This window comes from Crotalus tigris, unplaced genomic scaffold (genome assembly GCF_016545835.1).
Source record: "Crotalus tigris isolate CLP2741 ecotype Arizona unplaced genomic scaffold, ASM1654583v1 scf7180000019001.135134, whole genome shotgun sequence".
In the NCBI taxonomy this organism is placed as follows: Eukaryota; Metazoa; Chordata; class Lepidosauria; order Squamata; family Viperidae; genus Crotalus; species Crotalus tigris.
The window spans coordinates 86926-109015 of NW_024097318.1; the positions used below are offsets into that span (position 1 = coordinate 86926).

Below are 22090 nucleotides of genomic sequence, written 5' to 3' on the forward strand. Positions count from 1 at the left end.
GCACTCATTTAGCGGCCATCTGAAGTTACAATGTCACTGAGAGGAGTCACGGAGGGCGAACTTGGCGCTTACGGCCCTGGCAGCCACCCCATGGTCACCTGGTCAAAATTCCAGCGCTTGGCCTAAGACGCAGGAATAACTTAGAGCCTCCGATGTTCCTCCCTTTTTATCCGCTTGTCGAAAGAAGATTTGCAAAAATGTGTGTCCTTTTTTTACTTAGGAATTGAGGCAAATAACTCTCATTTGTCTTCTTCCATCCCTCTTCATGCTTCCTTCCTCTCTTTCTCTCTCTCTCTCTCTCTCTCCTCCTCCTCCTCTCACTCTCGCTCTTCCTCTCCCTTTCATTTTCCTTCCTTTCTTCTCTATCACCATCCTTCCTTCCCTTCCTTCATTCTTTCCTTCCTTTCCTTCCTTCTCTATCATCTTCCTTCCTCCTGCTCTCCCTCCCTCCCTTTCATTTTCCTTCCTTTCTTCTCTATCACCATCCTTCCTTCCTTCTCACCCTGCCTCCCTTTCTCTCTCCTTCCTTCCTTCCTTTCTTCTCTATCACCATCCTTCCTTCCTTCTCTATCACCATCCTTCCTTCCTTCCTTCCTTTATTCTCTATCACCATCCTTCCTTCCTTCTCTATCACCATCCTTCCTTCTCTATCACCTTCCTTCCTTCTCAATCACCATCTTTCCTTCCTTCCTTCCTTCCTTCCTTCCTTCCTTCCTTCCTTCCTTCCTTCCTTCCTTCCTTCCTTCCTTCTCTATCACCATCCTTCCTTCCTTCTCTATCACCATCTTTTCTTCCTTCCTTTCTTCTCTATCACCATCCTTCCTTCCTTCTCATCCTCCCTCCCTCCCTCACAGGTACCTATCTGACCCACGAGGCCAAAGGCTCAGACGACGCCCCGGATGCCGACACAGCCATTATCAACGCAGAGGGAGGTCAACCAGGCGGGGATGACAAGAAGGAATATTTCATCTAAGAGGGGAAGGGTGGGGCATGGTGGCAGGGCAGCAAGGGGGGAGAAAGAGGAGGAGGAGGAGGAGGAGGAGGAAGGGAAAAAAAAGGAAGAAGTAGTGGCCAATTGGACCCCGACCTCAACCATTGGATGACAACGGCACCCACCCACCCAATATGTCTATGGCATTTCTCTCGTGCCCAGGAAAGAATTGGACGGGGAGACTGGAGAAAGGCAGGGCCGAGATTAACGGTAGACGGAGAAGAAGAAAGAGAGAGAGAAAGAGAGAGAGAGAGAGAGAAAGAAGGAGGGAGGGGCATAAAAAAGATCAGCTGGCTCATGATGCTTCTTGAACTTGTATAAAACATTGCAACCACGTGGGAGGGGGGGAAGTCCCCCCCACCCCATCTGAACATTGGGAATCCTTGGAAACCAACAAAAGCCCCCCCCCCAGCTTTTCCTGCTTGCTCGTATCTACATTCCTGCGGCTGACAAGCTCACACTAAACACACAGAGCTGAAGAGTGAGTGGTGATGCTATCTTCCTTCCTGTTCTCCTTCCTTCCTTCCTTCCTTCCTTCTGGCTTGTTTTCAGGGCTGTTGGTTTGAGGGGGGTCTCTCCCCTCCCCTCTTCTTCCCCCCCCCTCCCTTTTTTTTTTTTCCTTTTTTCTTCCTTTTTCCTTTTCCAAGGTCTCTGGTTCCTGTCCCCTTCTGTTGTGGGCATGTCTTGATGGTAGGGTTAGGGGAGCGTTTGAGGGATTGGATGGGTCTGCGTTCTTTAGGAGGGTCCTCATTGTGGGCTACGGCCTCCAGGATAAAATCAGCTTGTGCAAACAAACAAACAAAAAAAAACCAAATCAATCAATTGGGAGGTTAGCATACACTGCTCTGGAGTATAGACCCCCCCCCACGGGTGCTTTGTAGGTCCTTCCACCCAGTGAGAAATCTTTTTTAATTTCTCCTGCAAATCGGATCTTGGAGGGGGTGAAGGACCAAAAGGTCCAGATTAATTGAACTGAGAGACAAAGTAAGATATATTTTAAAAGGTCACAGAGTTCCATGGGCCTCAAATGATGCCGCTGGTGTTTGAAGAATCTTTTCTTTCCGGGTCGTCCTGAAAAAGAAGGAAGGGTCTCTTGTTTTTGAAGTCCTTCTTGATCTGGTGCCCATTCCTTCAATCTTCTTCAAACAAGCTGGTACTAGTTACCTGAATCCTCTTTATTCAGAAAAAAATTAATCTCAAATCATTTGGATTCTTGGTTTGGATAAATTGCTACTAGTTATTTAAATTCTGAATAATTGGCGTCAGTTCCTCGGGGCCAGTGATCTGGACGAATTAATACCAGTAATTAATTAATACTCCAGTCCTCTTGATTTTGAGCACCAGTTATTCGGATCCAAGTTTTGGACAAAGGGGTAATTGATTTGGATCCTTTTCATTCAGACAAATTGGTACCAGCAGCTCGAATTTTTTGCGATTCGGAACAATCGGTCCTTGATAACTGCTTGATTTGGACAACGAGTACCAATCGCTCGAGTGATCTTGAAGAATCGGTATCTCTTACTTTCGGTTCTCGTGATTTGCACAAATTTGGGAGGGGGGGTCTGCACTTGGATCCGCCTACTTTGTGTGGGTACCAGCTCCCGGGGGGGGGGGAAGTGGGGAAGGGTCTATGCCGAAGGGAAAGTCCTTGTGAACTGATTTTATCCTTCAGTCTCGTTTCGTTGCTCTCTCTGTCCGAAGAGAAGAATGTTGTTTTTGTGGTCTGTGTAAATGAGGGGCGCCAGCTACCCAATTGAAGTCTCTACCCAAACCCATGGCAAAAAAAAAAAAAAATTGTGACAGTGTAGTTGGGTGTCGTCAAAGCTTCCCAATCCTGGGAGGTGGGGATGGTGGTGGACACGGGTGTTTTAAAGGGGTCGGGATGGAGGCCCCTCGCCAGGGTCTTCCTCATTGAGCCACACTGTGTCAGTGTACCGGGGTGTCACACCCTTCTGCGTCTTCCTTGTCGTAGAGAGGAGAAAGGACTTTGGGGGGGGGAGCATCACAAATTCCAGCCTCCAAAGTGTCCAGCGATGGGGAGAGTTGCACCAACAGGGTTCTTGAAAGCAACCGCCTCCGCCATAAACTCTTATTGTTCACTGCTAATTACAAAATGGGGAAGAAGGGAGGTCACTCGGATCTCACCCGCCCCCCCCCCATGAATACAATTACAAGCAAATGGCCGCCATTTTCTATCACCCGGACAGGAAATGGTGGCGTTTGGCAAACTCACTTGTGCTCCGTTTCGTTGCAAATCCCATGTCTCGATCTCACAATGGGATCCCGGAAGGATAAGTTTATGTTTACTCACAATCAGGAAACTCGCGTGATTTTTGCGTGTGAAGATCAGGCCCGGAAAGTAATAAGCTTGCCAGCCGATACGACAACAAATTGTAAACCTTCGTAACAACACACTTTTTAAAAAGTAAAGCATCTACCCGGCCGCTTTATCGTAAAAGCCTATAGTAAATGGAGTGGGGGGGGAAATCACATGACCACTGCCAGTGTTTTAAACGTTTTCACCAACGCCTCAGTGAGGGCTAGGAACGTGGTGGATCTTTGCATGAAATAAAGCAACATGAACTTGAAATGTTTGCATGAAACAAAAGGGTTGACTTTTGGCGTTTTAACATCCAGTCCGGGGTGGGTAAATCTGTTGCCTTAGCTTTGCGAGTTTACAACAACTTTTTAGTGTTGTTTTTTTTTTAAATTTAGTAGGATGGGTATACAGGCAGAGAACAAAATCAACACAATTTTTGTGTTGATTCCTAGTTTTGGCAGGATGTAGCATTTGGGAGGGAAGTCTTTCTCCAGCAGATCAGATTTTGCAATTCTGGGTCTCCAAAGCCACTCAACTTTTGAGGACATCCAACCTGTATCCATGCATGATCTTCTGGCAACTTCTATAATTCAGATCTGCAGCCTGGCTGGAGATAGCTAGAATTTCCAGAATAAGCTGGATTTATTTCATCCGGTCATTTATTTGGAATTTCTCAGCGTGTGATTTGAGGCTGCTAAAAAAAACCCAACCTCTGGATAGATGATTGAGTCCCCTACCCCACATCTAATTGTGAGGGACCCATGGAAAATCTCATTAAGAGTTATCTCCTGGGGTTATGCAATTCCATGTTGCATCCGTGCGATGGGACAAATCCGTGCAGGAAAGTCCCCCAAGCTGATTCAGTGGCTTGAATGGAACAGAGCCATTCGGATGATTTGGGAAAAGATCTTGAAAATTTGATTTGTCGGAATCCAGCTGGACATTTTCAACCCAGCCCTTCTGTTCGGAACTTCAAAGCAATGTTTCAGATCACATCTGTCGGAATCGGCTCTCTGGATATTCCGATTTTTCCAATGGCATGGATTCAACAAAGTGGATTAAACTTGATTTTCAGCACTTGGTCTCTCTTTTCGAAAGCAATGTCCTCTTCATGGGGCAATCTGGGGTGGGTGTTATCCCTACGAACACAGTATTTCTCCCCCTTGGCACGTTTAAGATGGGTGGCCTTCAACTCCCAGAATTCCCCTGCCAGGTTTTCTGGGAGTTGGAAGTCCATCCATCTTAAACTTGGCAAGGTGGACAGATACTGGCCTAAAGTTTTAAGAGCGCAAATCCACCAGGCCTCAATCAATATGAGAAAAAGCCGACAATTGAAGTCTTCAAGGTCTTTGTGTGCTGGAAAGACAAACACAAGGTTACTTGTGGCTGTGTGTTTTGTGTGCATCGCTAATTAGAGGCGGTGTTTTGCCCTGGCTGTCTCTTTCCGCATGCAACAATTGCTTCCTTTGTGGATGTTTCCTCTTCAGCGGTTTGTGTGTGTTCATTTCCAACCCCGAATGAACATGCAGGGGTTGCATTGCCTTTTCAAACAGATCAGCTGCTTTTGCTGTTTTAAATTCTCTGCCTGTTTTATTTCCCTGTTTTCCCCTGGGTGACTCAGCCTGCCCCAATCCCCACTCCGAAAAGACGGGTTCAGCCTCAGATCAGCTGTCTGTGTTGCATTTAAAAACCGAAGCGCATGGATTTTAATGTTTGCATGGCTTTGCCAGTTAGGACATATTTTAAGAGTAACAGGCAGTTGCTTTTGCTAAAAAGAAACAAAATATTTCAACTCCTAGAGGGCTGTTCTCTTTCTTTCTTTCTTTCTTTCTTTCTTTCTTTCTTTCTTTCTTTCTTTCTTTCTTTCTTTCTTTCTTTCTTATAAAGCTTTGCAACGGGTCCGTAAAGAGATGCCACGCCAATTGTTCCTATTATGCAAAAGATGCCCTCATATGGACTAGAACCATGAGTTTTTCAGACATGCTTTTGCTAAAAGAAAAAAAAATTCAACTCCTGCAGGACTGCTCTTTCTTTTTTTCTTCCTTCATTCCTTCCTTCCTTCCTTCCTTCCTCTTCTTTCTCTTCTTTCTTTCTCTTCTTTCTTTCTTTCTTTCTTTGTAATAAAGCTTTGCAACGGGTCCGTAAAGAGATACCGTGCCAATTGTTCCTATTATGCAAAGGATGCCCTCATATGGACTAGATTCTAGAACCATGAGTTTTTCAGACATGTAAATATTTGGTTTCTGGAATAGAGAGGCCTTCTGAATTTATTTCCTCTTCTCTCTCTCTAAGAAATAAATGGCTTTGTATCATCAACAACAACGCTGCAAGAATAGATAAATGAAAATAATAATAATAATAATTCAAGGTGGCCATTGAGGGCTGTGGTTTTATTGGTGGTGTTATTGTTGCTATAATTATTGTCATTATTATTGCTCTTACTGTTATCATGCCATCTTTTCAGGAGATCACTTTCATGACAGATCTTGAAAAACCACAGTTCTTTTTTTTTAAAAAAATCAATCTTTGTAGGAAAGGAATGCGTTATTTCTCAAGGCTTTTTTAATCCCTGTATTTATTAGCAGAATCGAAGAAAGGACAGTGCTTTGTAAGGTTTGGGTGTCTGATGCAAAAGGCGATGCAGATCCTCAAAATGTTGAGGTGGTGGGGAAAGGATTTGATCTGCAACCTTCTCCCTCTAATTTCCTGACACAGTTACAAAATAAAAACAAAAAGAAATCAGTTCAGACCCCTGAAAAGGGCAACCGAGATTTAAAGAAAAGCTGGATAAAAAGCAGAAGGAAAAAAGAGAATAAGAATAAAGGGATAGAAAAGGAGAATGCCCCACCCACTTTATGCCCTGCCTGGTTTTGTCCTGGCCCCACCCACTTTGCATTCTGACCCCACCCACTTTGCACTCTGCTCACTTGAATCCCATCTTCCTCCAACATTCTCAACCCTCTGGCCAGGCCCAGCCATGTTCCTAGTCCTCAAGATCAACATCTTTTTTTTTAACTTTTTTTTTGCCTGTTCCTCCCTTCCCTTCCCTCTAAAGGTTTCTTCGGGAATCTCCTGCTTTCTTCCATCACCCCCTTCCCCCACCTCACAACAGCCCTGCAAGGAAACGGTCCAGAAAGCCTAGAACCAATTAAACGAATCAATTGAGCCTGAGACAGAGAAGAGAGAGAAGGCCTGAGCGTTTCCATCTTGACGTATGGTTCAAACGCAGGGACGGAATTGTTCCTATGAGACAGGCTGTTAAATTGCAAAACTGCAAAGATTTATTGACCGTGTGGTTGGTTGAGTTGAGCAGAGACTCTGCTCCACAGCCTCTCCACCGCCCGCCGTTCTATAACTTAAAATAAAAAATAACCAGGTCTGCAACTAATATCCCAATAACGTTGCACCGCGGCGATCTTAGTGGCAAAGAACTGCAAAATCTAGTTACAACTCCGGGGAACATAAATAAATTGTGTCTTTTCAGTCAGCCAGAAAAGAACCCAGTCCTATGTTTTTTTTTTATTTATTTATTTAACAGTGCATCAGCAAAAGATTGGAAGCAAAACACAGTTCTAAGAAAGAGCAGAATCCCTCTCATTAAAAAAAAACAAAATTTTTAAAACTCAGCTGTCTTCTAACCAGCCGGTCAGTGAACTAACATCTAACGTGCCCATTGTGCCAAACCTAGTTAATTGTCAGCTGAGTTAAATGTCATTTGAGGGGATTGTGGTTGTGCCAAATCTGCCAGTCTGGTTTAATAGCTTGCCCATCCAGAGTGGGGATAGTATGGTGGGAAGCCTGTTGTGTCTTCCCAAAATGAGACTTGCAGAGATAAGGGATAACAAACTTAGTGACTTAACATCACTTAAATAGGAGGGCGGAAAAAAAACAACACTTTGCACTTTTAAAAGGAACACACACACACACACACACACCCTTGCATTTTTAAAAGTCTGGCTCTGATTATCCTATCGGCACCCCACCACAACTGTGCTTCTGCCCTTAGAGATCAAGACAAATCGTCGCTTAAAGTTGTGACAGATACAAATATGCTGTGCGAATCGCCCCTGGGAACTGGGGGAGGGGGCTATAAAACTGTCCCACCACCCTCCCCAAGTCTGTAAGTTGTCCTCTCTCTAAATTGTCATCCGGTTAACATCTTCTCCAGTGTGAAACAGCCCTCATTCTGCACATCAGCCTCGCAAGAACCAATTGTGTGTCAGCTCATTTGTCTCCCCGGCCTCCATTTTTCCACGAGAATAATTTCTCAACCACCGTGAGAGGCTTGCTAACTGTGCATCTGTTGTGTTTTGCACCTCCATCCTCCTCATTTCTTCCTTGGGGATAGTCACAGCCCCTCAACGGACGGTCCACAAGCCTTGAGATCTGATTCCAGAGGTTGGCTGGGCCAGGCCCCTGCATTTTATTGGGACCCCTGAGGACCTCTAATTATAATAATAAAGTTGGAAGGGACTTTGGAGATCATCTAGTCCAACCCCCTGCTCAGGCAGGAAACCCTGTACCATTTCAGCCAAATGGCTGTCCAGTCTCTTCTTAAAAACCTCCAGTGTTGGAGCATTCACAGCTGCTGGAGGCAAGTAAGTTCCACCGATTAATTGTTCTGTCAGAAATTGACCCCTCCCTGCTTCATATTGCTTCCAATACTATCAGCCCCCCCCTTTTTTAAACTCTTACCTACCACCAACAGGGAGCTATGATGGTGATAAGCAGGTGCACAAAATGTTGCATCTCTTTGCAAATGTCCATGCTATCTGCAAGACTATTTTCTCCGCACTTTTAACACAAACAGGGGATCTTCCGTTGCTAAATGCCAGCACACTGCTCCCGCTGCTTCCAACCCATCAGCAGCTTTTTCAGCTAATAACCACTGTCAGAAATGTGAGTTCCCCCCCTTTTTTTAAAAAAAAAAAAAAAGGCGAATGATATTTGAATAAGCTGCTCTTTACATCCACTGAAGCCATCTTTTAAGAAGGCAAACCAGAGGAGGCGTCCAGCCAAACAAACTTAGGAAGGTGATGCGTGGAAGGGCGGAATCTGGGCTGAGATTTCGTGCATGAGAATCGGTTGGTTCAGGCCCGTTGTTGTGTTTCTGGGCAGGTTGTGCGGATGGGGTGTTTTTGGCCCTGCCTGTTTTTTTCCCCATTGCATTTAATTTTGCCTGCCTGCCTTGCGAGGTAGTCTCTGCACCCAGGATTTGAAAGAGACTTTAAAAGGTGGGTTTACTGGGATCTGGGAATGTTCCAAGGGAGGAAAAACTTCACTTTTGCAGCTAACAGACTCCTCTGCCCAAAAAAAAACATGGAGCCAACGGTCGTAGGAAGAAAGAAACTGCTTAGCTTGATAAAACAAAGGTCTACTTTCCCGTTGTTGTTTTTTTTCAATTGACTCTCTAGAGACGATTGACTTCCCATTTGAATTGTGAGAAAAGAAGCAGAATTCCACATTGGCAAAGGGGCCAGACCCACTTTATATCTATTAATTTATACGTCTACCCCTCCCCAATATTCTGGTGAATTTACTTACCTTTTGCTCATGGTTTTCTTGTTTTATTTCATTGTTACGGCATTGTTTATGAAAACGATGGAGTTTGCAAACAGGAGCCCAACAGTTTAGGTCAGGAGTCTCCAGACTTTATGACTTCTTGACTTCAACTCCCAGAATCCCCCAGCCAGTCAAGTTAGTTTCTAGCTCTTTGTTGCGCGTGTTCTTACTTAGAATGACCACCAGGAGGCAGCATGGGATTATGATAGGACAAAACCGGTCACCTACTGTCCCCTGGTGGTCACTTACCAATTGCAACTCAGACCAGCAACTCTGTCACTAAGCAACACAGTCATCAAGTTAAAAATGCTGGCTAAGGAATTCTGGGAGTTGAAGTCCATAAGTCTTCAAAATGGCCAGGGTTGGAGACCCCTGATTTAGCCCACTAGTTTTATGATGGATGTTGTTATTTGGCTGATGATAAGGATGGTATCCACCATCCCAACTTGGTCAGTTAGAAAAGAAAAAAAAACTCTGGTGGTCCATGCTAAGGATGCTGGGAAGTCAACTTGAAATGCATTGATATAAATTGATCAGCAAGCTTCCAAGATCATGCTTCAAAGCCAGCCCGTTTTGAGCCAGGTTTACACACTTACATGAAAGTAAATTCTAGTTCCAGTTGGGGTGTTTAATTTTCACAACCATCATCCCTTCCTCTGGCACCTTGCCAACCACAGAAATGCTTCTGAGGTTGAACAAATTCCCGTTTTTAAATTTTTAAACACTGCCTATGCATTTGCGAGAATGGGGAACACGCATTCGATTTTCCTTCACTCGTTCTATTTTTTAAAAAAAATAAAATACAAGGAGCGCCATTTTCCTAACCTGGTGGCTTCTGCTCCGTTTCGTTCTGGAGGAGCCAAACTCTTAGGCACGCTGGCTGAGGGATTCTGGGAGTTGAAGTCCACAAGTCATCAAAGGGCCAAGTTTGAAGACCCCTGACTTAGCATCTAAGCCCTGATGCAAGGGGGGAAAAAAAGCTTAAGTGGATTGCCTCTGGCTTCCTTTGGGGAGGGGGGCTTGACAATTTTCCCATTTGGCAGCCTCTGGTTTCTCCTTGTATCCAAGCTCATTAGGCACCATTGAAAGTTATTTTGCCATTCCAAAACGGGGGAAAAAACTGTTCTTGTTGGGCAGGACTATTTGCTTCCCTTTTTGGCCACAAGGTCGGAAGCAGACAAGGTTGACTCATTTTCCAGGGCAATAGCTAACATGGATGGTGCCTGGCTTCCGTTGGGACTTGGCAATTTGCAGCCTCTGATTTCCCCTTTCCTCCAGGTGTCGATGGAGATTGTCCATCATCCAGGTCATGGTTGCCCCAAAGACGCTTTTCCAAAAGTTAACTGGACTTTGACAAAGTTTGACTCTGTCCAACCAAGTCCAGTTGTCTTTTGAAAAAGCACCTTTGGGTCAAGGCCTTAAAACACCCGTGGGGTGAGGAAGGCTGTCCTGCCATCCTCCTTCCCAATAGCCCTTTTAGTCTCTGGGCCCAATCCACCCCACACTGGACGGCAGAGAAACGGCCTCCACTGGCCATTCAAGAATGGAGGGACTCCATGTGAGCTATCGGCCCTTCTAAAAACAGACCTCAACGGTCACCATTGGTGATGGCAATTGGAGAGAAGGTGGACATTGGCCTCTACGTGAGGAAAACTATTCTGCTCTTCCTATCATCCAGAAGTAGCTTCTGTTTCATTTCCATTTCATCCACCCTGTTTCCACCACTGCTCGCCAGGCCTAGAAGAGAAGGTCTCTAGAAGTTCTCCAGAAACAACGAAAAATGGTGGAGGTGGGATAGGGAGAAACAAAACCCCCAGACTTTGCTGCAGGCCGTATTGCAATATTTTGGACTACAATACCCCTCACGCACCAGCATTTTGCACCTGTTATCGGAGGCTGGTGGGAATTATAATCCTCAGTAGCTGTATCTCAGCCACCTTTCACACCCTGCTTCTATGCATAATCTTAATATAATCCTATGCATGTGAATTGCAACAGCACAGATATATATATATATACATATATATATATATATTACCACAGTAAGTGGCCACATAATATATTATATATATAATATCTTGCTGGCTAGCATCAAAAAAATGCAATTATTGTCTCTCCTGGCAGCTGGCGCCCCCTTACTGGAATTGGTCAAAAAATGCTTCCTGATTGGAGTCAAAGTCTCCGAATATTTACCCAAAAGCCATATTTGTACTGAGCTAAAATTAAAAATAATAATTTTAAAAAAGGAAAACATGCATTACACAAACACACACACACATGCAATCTTCTGGGTTGGCTGTGGGGACAAGTGAGGTTGGCGGTCTCAAAATTGTTGTGCTTTGTTCTTGTATGTATATAAACTTTCAGGGGACGTGGGGAGAAAAAAAACGAATTACAACTGATGTCAATGTTCCTTTATAACCTTTCTAAATATCCTGTGCTAATCTCAGAAGATAAACTTATAAATATATCTGGATAATACATGTGATCTTGCTGGCGTCTTTCTGCTTTCCTATCCTGGAGGGGGTCTCGGTGGGGTGGACGTTCAGAAGCTCCACAAGAGGGTTGGGTAGGACTGAGCACCAGGTGAGTGGACCATCTTTGCAGACCTGGATCTGGGGACAATTCACGGTCAAGACAAGCCCCATGTGGAGAGGAGGCGTGGGTGAAGTCCTGGAGAACCTCAAAATGTTCTCCAAGACTCCTGACTATGGAGAAAGCTCAGATTGCTATCATGGAAACCCACCAAAGAGAACTTCCTTGGTTGAGTCACATCCTTGATGCCATGAAATCAGCCCTGTCGACATGGGTGGCTGAAGACAGGAGAATTTTCCAACTTTATTTGGAGAGAGCAAGCTCTGAACAATATTTCTGTCCATCTGATGCACCATAAATGGTCAACCCAGACAGGTAATCTTCTCATAATGACGGTTATCCTTGCAAAACTGTACCTCTCTTCCTTACAAATCTTGAATCGTAGGGTAATGAAATTAAGTCTCTCCACTTACATTCAAACCATCATATTCCAAATAGAAACTGGAAGAGAATCTGGAGGGCAGGAGGTGAATGAGAAAACTATTTGTCAGGACGCTCTTAACACAAATATAATATATTTGATTGTTTTTTTTTAACATGGTCACCTTAATATTTGGTAAACAGTGTGTTGTCTGGGTTTCGATTTAAAAAAACATTCATTAACAATTAGTTTCTATGATCTATTATCCACATAATAGCTTTATTTGATTTCCTCTTTTTCCCATAATGTTCTCTTTTGCCCACCTTAAGTTTATACAATTCTTGTTGTTTTGACAGATAACAATTGAGGGTAAAAAAATTTCTAATGCTTCTACAGATAATAGTCGCATCAATATAATATTTCTTTTCTATCTAGTCATTCTGGCTTGCCTCATCATAGATCCTGTTTACAGTCCTTGTTTACATTTATTTTTCCCACAATGTTCAAGACATTCTTACTGGTTAAGATTTTCTCAAAGTTAATTACATTTAAATATTTTAAGTCTATTTTTCTCAAGTAAGCCATCCCAATACTTGGACCTTTCTTAAGGAATAAATAAGACTAAAAAAGAATAAGAGTAAATGAAAATAAAAAGGTAGCATACTACTTAAAATACATGTTCCTCCTAAGCTAATACATATTTATTTCCCCCAAAAATTTTCGTTCTCTTTTACCGTGATTAAAAATGTGTTTAATCTTTAATTTCATTCAATACCAAACTGCCAACAGATAAGGATGACTTTGCAGAGTGATTTCATCAAGTCTGGGCCATCATTTTTCCATCATCGTGGCTAGCTGCAGAGACTTGATGATCAGGTCTGCAAAACACACAACTGAGCTAAAATAGAATATGATGGTTAGTGACCTCCGGTGTTCCCAAAACAGGATCCTTATTTAAGCAATTGAGGTGAACAAATCCAGGTAAGTCACACAGGTAGTCCTTGTTTAATGACTGCTTGCTTAGTGACCATTTCAAGTTATGACAGACCCCTTCCAAAAGTACTTACAACCCATATCCAGAGTGCTGACAGCAGTGCACACACACACACACACATACACACATACACAAAACATGGTCACATCCACATTTTGTGAGCTTGGCAACCAGCTCACCTTTACAGATGGTTGCTGTATTCTGTGGTCACATAATATGGTAATTATTTTTTTTTTTTTGCTGGAAATGGGCTTTTTCAGCTGGCTTTGAGCAAAAACCACCCCTAGGAATGTATTGACTTGCTTAACGTCCGCTGTGTTTGCTTAATGGCCACCGCAAAAAAGATTGTAAAATCAACATGGGTGTCTTGACTTACCGTCATTGTAAATTAACTATGAAAATTCCAAGCTCCGGCACAATTGTAAAGGTGAGGACCACCTGTAATAAATTTTGGACATCGCCTATGAGATGAACACAAGGCAGTGTTGTGTTTACTAATCTGGGTTTAGCAGGTGTGTGAATTCAGCCCCTGCGGAAATGGATTTTGAGCAAGGAAGAGAAAGCTTACTGGGTCCTAGGATTCAATAAAATAGAGTTAGAATTAGAATAGAATAGAATAGAATAGAATATAGAATATAACAGAACAGAATAGAATAGAACAGAATAATGGAATGGAGTAGAGTAGAATAGAATAAGAATTAGAATTCTTTAAATGTACACTAATCAGCATACATTAACATGAATTCTGATATCTTTGTGCTTGCTTTTGCAATGAAGAAGTCACATGTCTTGTTTGTACGTGTGTCTGGGTGTGAGTGGTCCCTTTCTCAGTTTTAGCAAGAAGCTGGCATAGGTGTTACTTGTCTGTGCATATGAGAAGGCTGCACGTCTGAAGCCTCTCTATTTTTATTCTCTTTCAGTTTCCAACTCTGCATTATACATTTATGGATAGTTATTCTGTGGATAGACCCTTTACGTAACTGCTTCTTTCTTTGCCAAAGTTTTTTTTTTAATTAAAAAACGGGATGATCTCTGTTGAAAGCTGGCTTCTGCACCCTTTTTGTGCCCAAAGAGTGTGTACATAACTACAGATGGTATTACAGAGAAGGCTGGTTCTGCACAAACACTGGCTTCAAAATATTTTTCAAAAAGCAAAAACAAAAAGTAAGATAATACATGCGCTTCCTTATTCATCCGTTAAATCAATAACAAGACAGTAGCCTTTCCTAGGGCTAAAATAATTTTAGATAGGGAGATTTATTGAAGTGAACGAGTGGGTTGTAGCTCAGAGGCCATAGATTACATTGTGGCCGACAACATTATTGAATGAAAAGCTAAGTTTCAATTAAAGGTTAATTGAAAATAAACTCATCACTGTTTTTCCATCCAAGTTTGTGGACCCCAGGTTAAAAACTTTTAGTCTAGCAGGAGTTTTTCGAAAAGCTTTGAACAAATGCAACAGATGGGAACCACGCAGGCATAGGTACGGTAATTCTCGTTTAGTGACCATTTTTAGGGCTAGCCATTTGGTTGTTAAGTGAAACAGTCACTAAGTGAAGCCGCAACCGACTGGCCATCCGACTTCAGTTTTCCTTTGCTTTACAGACCTGCAAAAGCTCTCAAACGCAAGGATTGGTTACAAAGCACAGTTGCTTCTTCCTTACCGTTGTAAGTGTGAATAGTCACTAACTGAAGCGGTTGCTAAATGAGTTCTGTCTGCTCAAGGAAGGATTGCGGTCCAAGGTGGGCGGGACCCCAGCATTTCAGGAACCAATCGTATCTCTTCCCTCCTTGTCCCGTCAATTCCTGTCAGCCAGCCGCGGGTCATAGCATCAGCTAAGAGACCTAGCTTTAAATGGTTTAAATTATCCCAAATTTAAATTATGCAAGGAAAAAAAAAAACCACCAGCTTGGCTTGCCCAAAAACCAAACCGCCGTTGGCAACATCCCTGGGTGAGATACTACAAAGGATGTTGAGCCCACCAACATTAGAACTTTATTCCTGGAGCACAAAAACTGATTTTCGTTCTTTTTTCGCTCAATTGCTCAAATGCGCTCCAGTTTCGCAGGCCAAAAGGAGACAAGAATGCTGATGTTCACATCTGGAATTTGCCTTTGGGAATTTGGATTTCCTTGCTAAAGAGATTGCTGGATATTTCTGTGGACTCTTTAATTTTCTCACTTGGCTGAAATCCTTGATGTTCAGATCGTCAGCGTTTCTGAGTGTTCTCAAACAGCAGAACACAACAGAATAACAGACCTGGAAGGGACCTTGAAGGTCTTCTAGTCCAACCTCCAGCTTGGGGGTGGGGGTGGGGGGTTCATAGTGAACGAATGACGAATTCATCAGATGAATTCATCAAATTGCCCCCCCCGGATGAATTAAGGATTCGCTTTCCCCACAGTGATCTTCATGGAACCATGGAGTTGGACGGGGCCTCGAAGGTCATCCAATTCAACCTCCTGTTGGATAAGATAAGATCACCTTTATTGTAATTTTTTTTCTTGTGGGCACAATGGCAGACATCAAAAATGAAATTTAGTTGCCCGCTCTCAAAGTGAAACACATACATGACACACACCTAAACATACTATGTACAACGTATGTATAGACCCACACCCCTACATATACATCTCATGGCTATACCCAAGAATCAACTAACGGCCAGCATTAAATGGGTTAAGGGAATTCAAGAGGGATTGGGCTTGAAGCCTTTGTGGACACGTAACGATTCTAGGCTGAGTCCTTTCTTGACTCCACCCTCAGGCTTTGCTTCTTCTTCTCCTGCGAAAACCTTTCTTACAGACGACCATCCAGATGCCGTTGCACTCTATTAAGGGAGCCGTGTGTGTGTGTGTGTGTGTGTGTGTGTGTGTAGCCCTCAAGAGGTCTAGCCACTTAACTCTAATGCCCCCCCCAACAAAGCACCCATCCAGAGACCCTAAACAGGCAAGAATCTGAGAGCAGACCTCCACAATATCTGTAACAAGATGTCCTCAAGGCGTTGCATAAAGCACTCTTAGATTCTCTTCTCTTCATCCTTTTGAATCTTCGCTTGGGGTGAAAAATAAAGCGTGTGCAGATGCCCACCCCGGTCTGCGTCTGGCGCTTTGACCAGCCGGCTTTTGTGTCTGAGTTTCTGCCTTTCTTGCCCGGCACCTGTGCTGTGTACGTGTGTACGTTTTCTTCTTTGCAAAAGTAATTTCTGGCTTGGACCTTGAAGGACCTATTCTCAGCTGACAAAAGAAAAACTGGTGTGGTCTATTAAACCCGGGACCTCTATCAATCTCCCGGGCGCTGCATCAGCACCTGGCGTGCTCTGCCTGCCCTCTTCGGCTCCGCTCGGCTGCTCGGCGTGAATTTCAACCGTGTCCTTAATCAAACAACAGGGCCAACAGTGGGGAGGGGGCAGTGGAGCACATGGGGAGGGGGTCCTCTCCCCACATGTAAGGGTACAGGTAGTCCTCGACTTACAACCGTTGCTTTGGTGACCATTCCAAACTGAAAACGGGACTTACAACCGCTGCAGCGGTTTCCCACACAATCAAGTTTTGCACACTTGGCAACTGACTCATTTTTACGATGGTCGCTATGTCTCCCGGGCTCATGGGATGAGCAAGGGGTTGGACTAGATGACTTTCAAGGTCCCTTCCAACTTCATTATTATTATTATTATTATTATTATTATTATTATTATTGATCTTCGCACAGTCAGCCAGATGTTCAGACTGGATTTGGCATTTTGTCTACCTATCGAGTCCTTACCCAGGACCTGGGATAGGCAGATGTGGATGGTTTTTTTTAAAATTATTATTATTATTATTATTATTATTACATGGTTGGCCGACAAATAGCCTCCTTTTTTCTAACCAACTTACCAACACATCCCCTTGCCTTCCTCTGGACCACCCACCTTCTCCCACCCACCCCCCCAAAAAATAGACCCCAAACCCCTACCAAAATATTAACATATTCTTCCTGGCTTCCTACCCAGCAAGGGAGGACGCTCTAGGCACTCAACTCCGTGATTGCGTCTCGCCCACGGCCGCCTCCACGCTGAATTTCATCTCTCCCACGGCGAGGCTGAGGAAAAACCCTAGTCCTCTTGTTAAAAATAATCATCGTAATAAAGCCAAGCCCGTAAACAGTCTCTTCCCCGGTGGAAATTTGCCGTTACCTGCGAGATGGATGCCCTCGCCTCGCCTTTCCTAGACGCCGCGTGAAGTTACTCATCAGTTACCAAGCTCAGAAACGCTTACCGTTTCCATGACCTGCAGGGGCTCCATCTGTCATCCACCGTAATAAAACAAGAAGGGGAATTTGAACACAGGGATAATACGGGCAGATCGTTTATTCCTGCTCGTAAAAAAAAACAGGAGGGAGAACCTTGGTGAGCGCCTGGAAGACATGGCGGAATGCGCCCGGTTGAGAGGGTTCAGGACAGATCAGTCCTCAACTTACAACAAGTTTGTTTAGTGGCCGTTCGAAGTTGCAACAGCCCTGTAAAAAGAACCGTTTTTCATACTTGCTGCATCCCCCACCGTCACGTGATCAGAATTTAGACGCTGGGCAACTGACTGGTACTTATGACTGGTCCTTATGGGTTGATCATGGCTTTTGATGATGAAAGAGGATCAAAGCTTTCAATCCTACCACACCGAAAGGCCCCATTTTGAAAAGCTGCTTCTTTGCCCCCAATCCACCCCACCTCGCCTGCCATCTCTCTTGATTGAGGGCCACAAACGAGGCTATATTGAGATTATCCTGGAGTGTAATTAGCCCATTTGTCTTTTGCAGCAAGTTCCTTCCTTCTTCTCCCTCCTTCCTCCCTCCCTCCCTCCCTTCCTTCCTTCCTTCCTTCCTTCCTTCCTTCCTTCCTTCCTTTATTTCTTCCCTCCCCCAGTCTTTTATTCACCAGATTTTTACCTCCACCACCGCCCCCCCACTCCACCCCAAATTTTTCAGCAGCATCCATGGAGGGAGGGTCTGGCTGGGATCGATAGCTCCACAGTGCCACCTTCTGGCCACTAGGCCAAGGGGGGGGGACAATAAATAGGAATTAAAGCTATTTATTCTCTTACTATTTTGGAAGTGAAAGAAATGGGTTTTGGGGTGTGAAGGAGCATGGGTCTTTGGGGATTAGCATTGCAGCCCAGCCCTTTCAGCACCTCTGAGTGCTTAAGAAGTCACGTTATTATTATTTTTTAAAGGGAAATGCAAATACGGTACTTCTCCACTTACCATCATTCAGTTAATGATCGTTCAAACTTACCACGGTACTGAAAAAGGTGACTTAGCGACCGGTCCTCGCACTTACGACCAAGGCAGCATTCCCATGGCCACATCATCACACCTGGAGTGTATCTAAGACAGTTGTAGCATCCCGGGGCCGTGCGACCCCCATTTGTAAGGCAAAGCCGGGTTTGCTTAGCAACCACGTGATTCATTTAACGACTTCAGCTGATTCGTTTAACAACGGTAGCCCCAAAGATTGTAAACTCGGGTGCAGCTCACCTATCCGCCTTGCTTAGCAGTGGAAGTTCTCATCCTGACTGCGGTCGTAAATGGAGGACTCTGTTTCTCTTTAAGAAAAATGAAATAACGTAATAACGACACACCTGGGGCTTGGATAATACAATGTATATCATATAAATAATCATAATTTCACTGGAATACTCTCAAAGATGTGGACAAGAAGCTTCCTCAAACCTGATCTGGTCTGCTGCTGGCACTGTCTTGAAAGATAGACTGCGCCAGTTTGTGGAGGTTTCATTCAAACAGCTGGCCAAAGGAAGGAAAAAAAGAAGCTGTGTACAGATAGTCCTCAACATACGACCACAGTTCAGCCCAAAACTTCTGTTGCTAAGCTAGAAATTTCTTAAGTCCCATTTTACGACTTTTCCTGCCACGCTTGTTAAGCGAATCGCCGCAATTGTGAAATTAGTAACACGGTTGTTAAGTGAATCTGACTTTGCTGATTAGAAGGTTGCAAAAGGGGATCCCAGGATCCCTAGACGAGACCGTCATAAATGTGAGTCAGTTGCCAAGTCTCTCAATTTTGATCACATGACCCTGGGGACGCTGCAACGGTCCTAAGTGTGAAAAACGGTCATAATTCACTTTTTTTCGTGCCGTTGTAACTTTGAAACGTCACTAAACGAACTGTCGTAAGTCGAGGACTTACCTGGATATAATCAGTGCAAAAGCATGAAGCATCTCCTGATTAAACTTTGAAGGCTGGGCTAATTTCCTTTGGTTTCAGCTATAGTAATAATAATAATAATAATAATAATAATAATAATAATAATAATAATAATGTTGGAAGGGACCTTGGAGGTCATCCAGTCCAACCCCCTGCTCAGGCAGGAAACCCTATATACCATTTCAGACAAATGGTTTGTCCAGTCTCTTCTTAAAAACTTCCAGCATTGGAGCATTCACCGCTTCTGGAGGCAGGTAGTTCCACTGGTTAATTGTTCTAACTGTCAGGAAGTTTCTCCTTAGTTCTGGGTTGCTTCTCTTCTGGATTGGTTTCCGTCCGTTGCTTCTTTAAAGCCAAAGAGATTATTTATGTTTGCTTGCAAGAGAATTAAGAAATGGGAACCCAGATTTTCTTTCTGGAGAAGGAAAAAAGAAGCCCCTAAGACGTGGGGCGGGGTCTTAAGAAGAGATAAATCAGTGGAAAAGCAATAATTTAGCACGTTCCCCGCAAACAGGTTGGTCTGTCCCCGGAGTAATCTGTCTTAATAGTTGCTTGTGGAGATGATAAGTGATGAATAATTTAGCACAAATGCGCGCACACTCTCTGGCACTTCACTGCTGTAATTAAAGAATGTGAAACTTCGGTTGTTATACAAAATTATTGCTGAATTATTCAGATCCTGAGTAATTACTAAAACCGCGCAGGAATTCGCCGGCGGGGAAAACGGGGCCCTCTGGAAGCGTCACCTGCCAGGAACTGGCAGTAAAGCCAGTTGTGTTTGTGACCGCACAATTGTGAGATGTTGCAGGTGTTGTGTGGGAGGTTTCCTTGCCCCCCTTAAAAAAAAGAGACAACCCACATTTTTTTAATACTGACACGTGACAGTGAAATAAGCTCTGCAAACTAATTTGAGAAGCTTGCCAACAGTATCTGCCCTGGGATGGGAAGAGTCCGTGTCTAATATAAAGGCAATTATATGTTTATTAATATTAAGCCGGGCGCTGTGCAAATTAAATTAAAGAATGAGATACGATCTTGCGCATTGTGTGCGGGGAATAAAGTTCATTGAACATCGTAGGATAATGATGGTGATAGTGATATTCCTTCTCCTGAAGCGTTTCTCAGCCTTGGCAATTTTAAGCTGGGTGGAATCGATTCCCAGAATTCCCCAGCCAGCATGCTTTAAGCTGTATGGACTTCAAAGAAAGAAAGAAAGAAAGAAAAGAGAGAAAGAAGGAAGGAAGGAAAGAAGGACTAAGGAAGGAAGAGAAAGAAAGAAAGAAAGAAAGAAAGAAAGAAAGAAAGAAAGAAAGAAAGAAAGAGAAAGAAAGAACTAAGGAAGGAAAAGAAAGAAAGAAAGATGAAGCAAAGAAGAGAGAAAGAAAGAAAAAGAGAGAGAAAGAAGGAAGGAAGGACTAAGGAAGGAAGAAAAAGAAAGAAAGAAAGGAAGGAAGGAAGGAAGGAAGGAAGGAAGGAAGGAAGGAAGAGAAAGGAAGAGAAAGAAAGAAAGAGAGAAAGAAAGAAAAAGAAAGAAAGAAAAGAGAGAAAGAAAAAGAGAGAGAAGGAAGGAAGGAAGGACAGACTAAGGAAGGAAGAGAAAGAAAAAGAAAGAAAGAAAGAAAGAAAGGAAGGAAGGAAGGAAGGAAGGAAGGAAGGAAGAGAAAGAAAGGAAGAGAAAGAAAGAAAGAGAGAAAGAAAGAAAAAGAAAGAAAGAAAAGAGAAAGAAAGAAAAAGAGAGAAGGACGGAAGGAAGGACAGACTAAGGAAGGAAGGGAAAGAAAAAGAAAGAAAGAAAGAAAAGAAAGAAAGAAAGAAAGAAAGCTTACAGAGGATGGAGCAGTGTCAGAAAATACGATAAAAATTATCATACCAATAAGAATAAAAGCAATAAAACATCATCATGGTAATATAAGCAAAAAAGGCGGAAAGTATAATCAACAGTCAGATCAAATTGATCTTCTCCCTCTAATGCTGACATGTTTCTCCCCAAAAGCTCTCTAACTGATTCAGGGCAATCAATCATTTCTGCTAGAGACAGTTTCTAAGTGCTGACTGCTTTTCAGAGAGGCTCTGATGCTGGACCTGGGAGGGGAACGGTCAACAGGCACGTGGTGGAGCCTCCCTGAGCAGTGACTGTCTACCTTAGAATACCAAAGGCCACCAAAAAAACCAGAGAAAGGCAATGGAGCTGCAAAGATAAAAGGAATATTTCTGACTGTATGTGCTGTCAAACAGGGGAACAGATGGCAGGTAGTCCTGGACTTATGACTGTAATTCAGCCCGTGCCGGTTGTTAAGTGGATCATCACATAACCAACCTAATTTTTGCAGCGGTCATTAAGCAAATCCACAGTCATTAAGTGGAGCCCATTGTTCACAATGGGTGTTTGGTGCTGGAGTATGGTAAGTATCTTTTGGGGGGAGGTCCATTCTGGCTGGGGAATTGTGGGAGTTGAAGTCCACCTACCTTAAAGATTGTTGGCTGGGGAATTCTGGGAGTTGAAGTCCATCCACCTTAAAGCATGCTGGCTGGGGGATTCTGGGAGTTGAAGCCCACCCCTCTTAAAGTTGCCAAGGTTGAGAGACCCTGATCTGTAGATAAGTCTCCTTCTGCCTTCCACCCCCGTCCTCTTTCCTTCGTCTTCAACACGGTTGGGTCTACACAAAGCTCAGTCTCTCCACCATATTCCTACGGAGAAGACTTGCACAGCCACAAACCCTCATTAAAGAAATGGGTTGGTCTTCAAAACACCATACAAGGCACGTTGTCGGTTTGTTGTACCAACCTGACCTGGCTCTCTCTCCTGTGGAATCTCTTCTGTGACCTCTTTGTTGCTTTTGTCCCACTTTGAAGAAGGTTATCAAGACAGGAAGAAGGTCAAAACTGGGGGATTTTTGCATGCCTTCTAAACCCCCTGGAGATATTTCCTCAAGTTCCTGCCAAACGCCCGTCTCTCTTCGCCTTCCGTTTTCCACTCAGAAGATGGAGTCCGCTTGGTGCTTCCTGTCCAAGAACACCCACCCACCTTGCTTATCGTCCTCCCCCATTTTTCCCCCCTCCCATC

At 43.7% G+C, this 22090-nt stretch overlaps 1 protein-coding gene and 1 long non-coding RNA gene across 2 annotated transcripts in view; one reads left to right on the forward strand and one right to left on the reverse strand.

Annotated features, from left to right (window-relative positions):
* The window catches only part of CADM3 (cell adhesion molecule 3), a 75938-nt gene extending 64584 nt beyond the window's left edge, over positions 1 to 11354 (forward strand). Inside the window, exon 9 of the mRNA XM_039358111.1 lies at positions 855 to 11354. Within this exon, the coding sequence (XP_039214045.1) occupies positions 855 to 973 (119 nt within the window). The 3' untranslated portion in view covers positions 974 to 11354. The remainder of the gene's footprint in view (positions 1 to 854) is intronic.
* LOC120314727 lies at positions 6842 to 22041 on the reverse strand. Its single transcript, XR_005558516.1, has 2 exons — positions 21812 to 22041; positions 6842 to 15286 (listed from the first exon to the last, which is right to left on the reverse strand). It is a non-coding gene; the product is annotated as an uncharacterized LOC120314727 (long non-coding RNA).
* Positions 22042 to 22090: the final 49 nt, after the last annotated feature.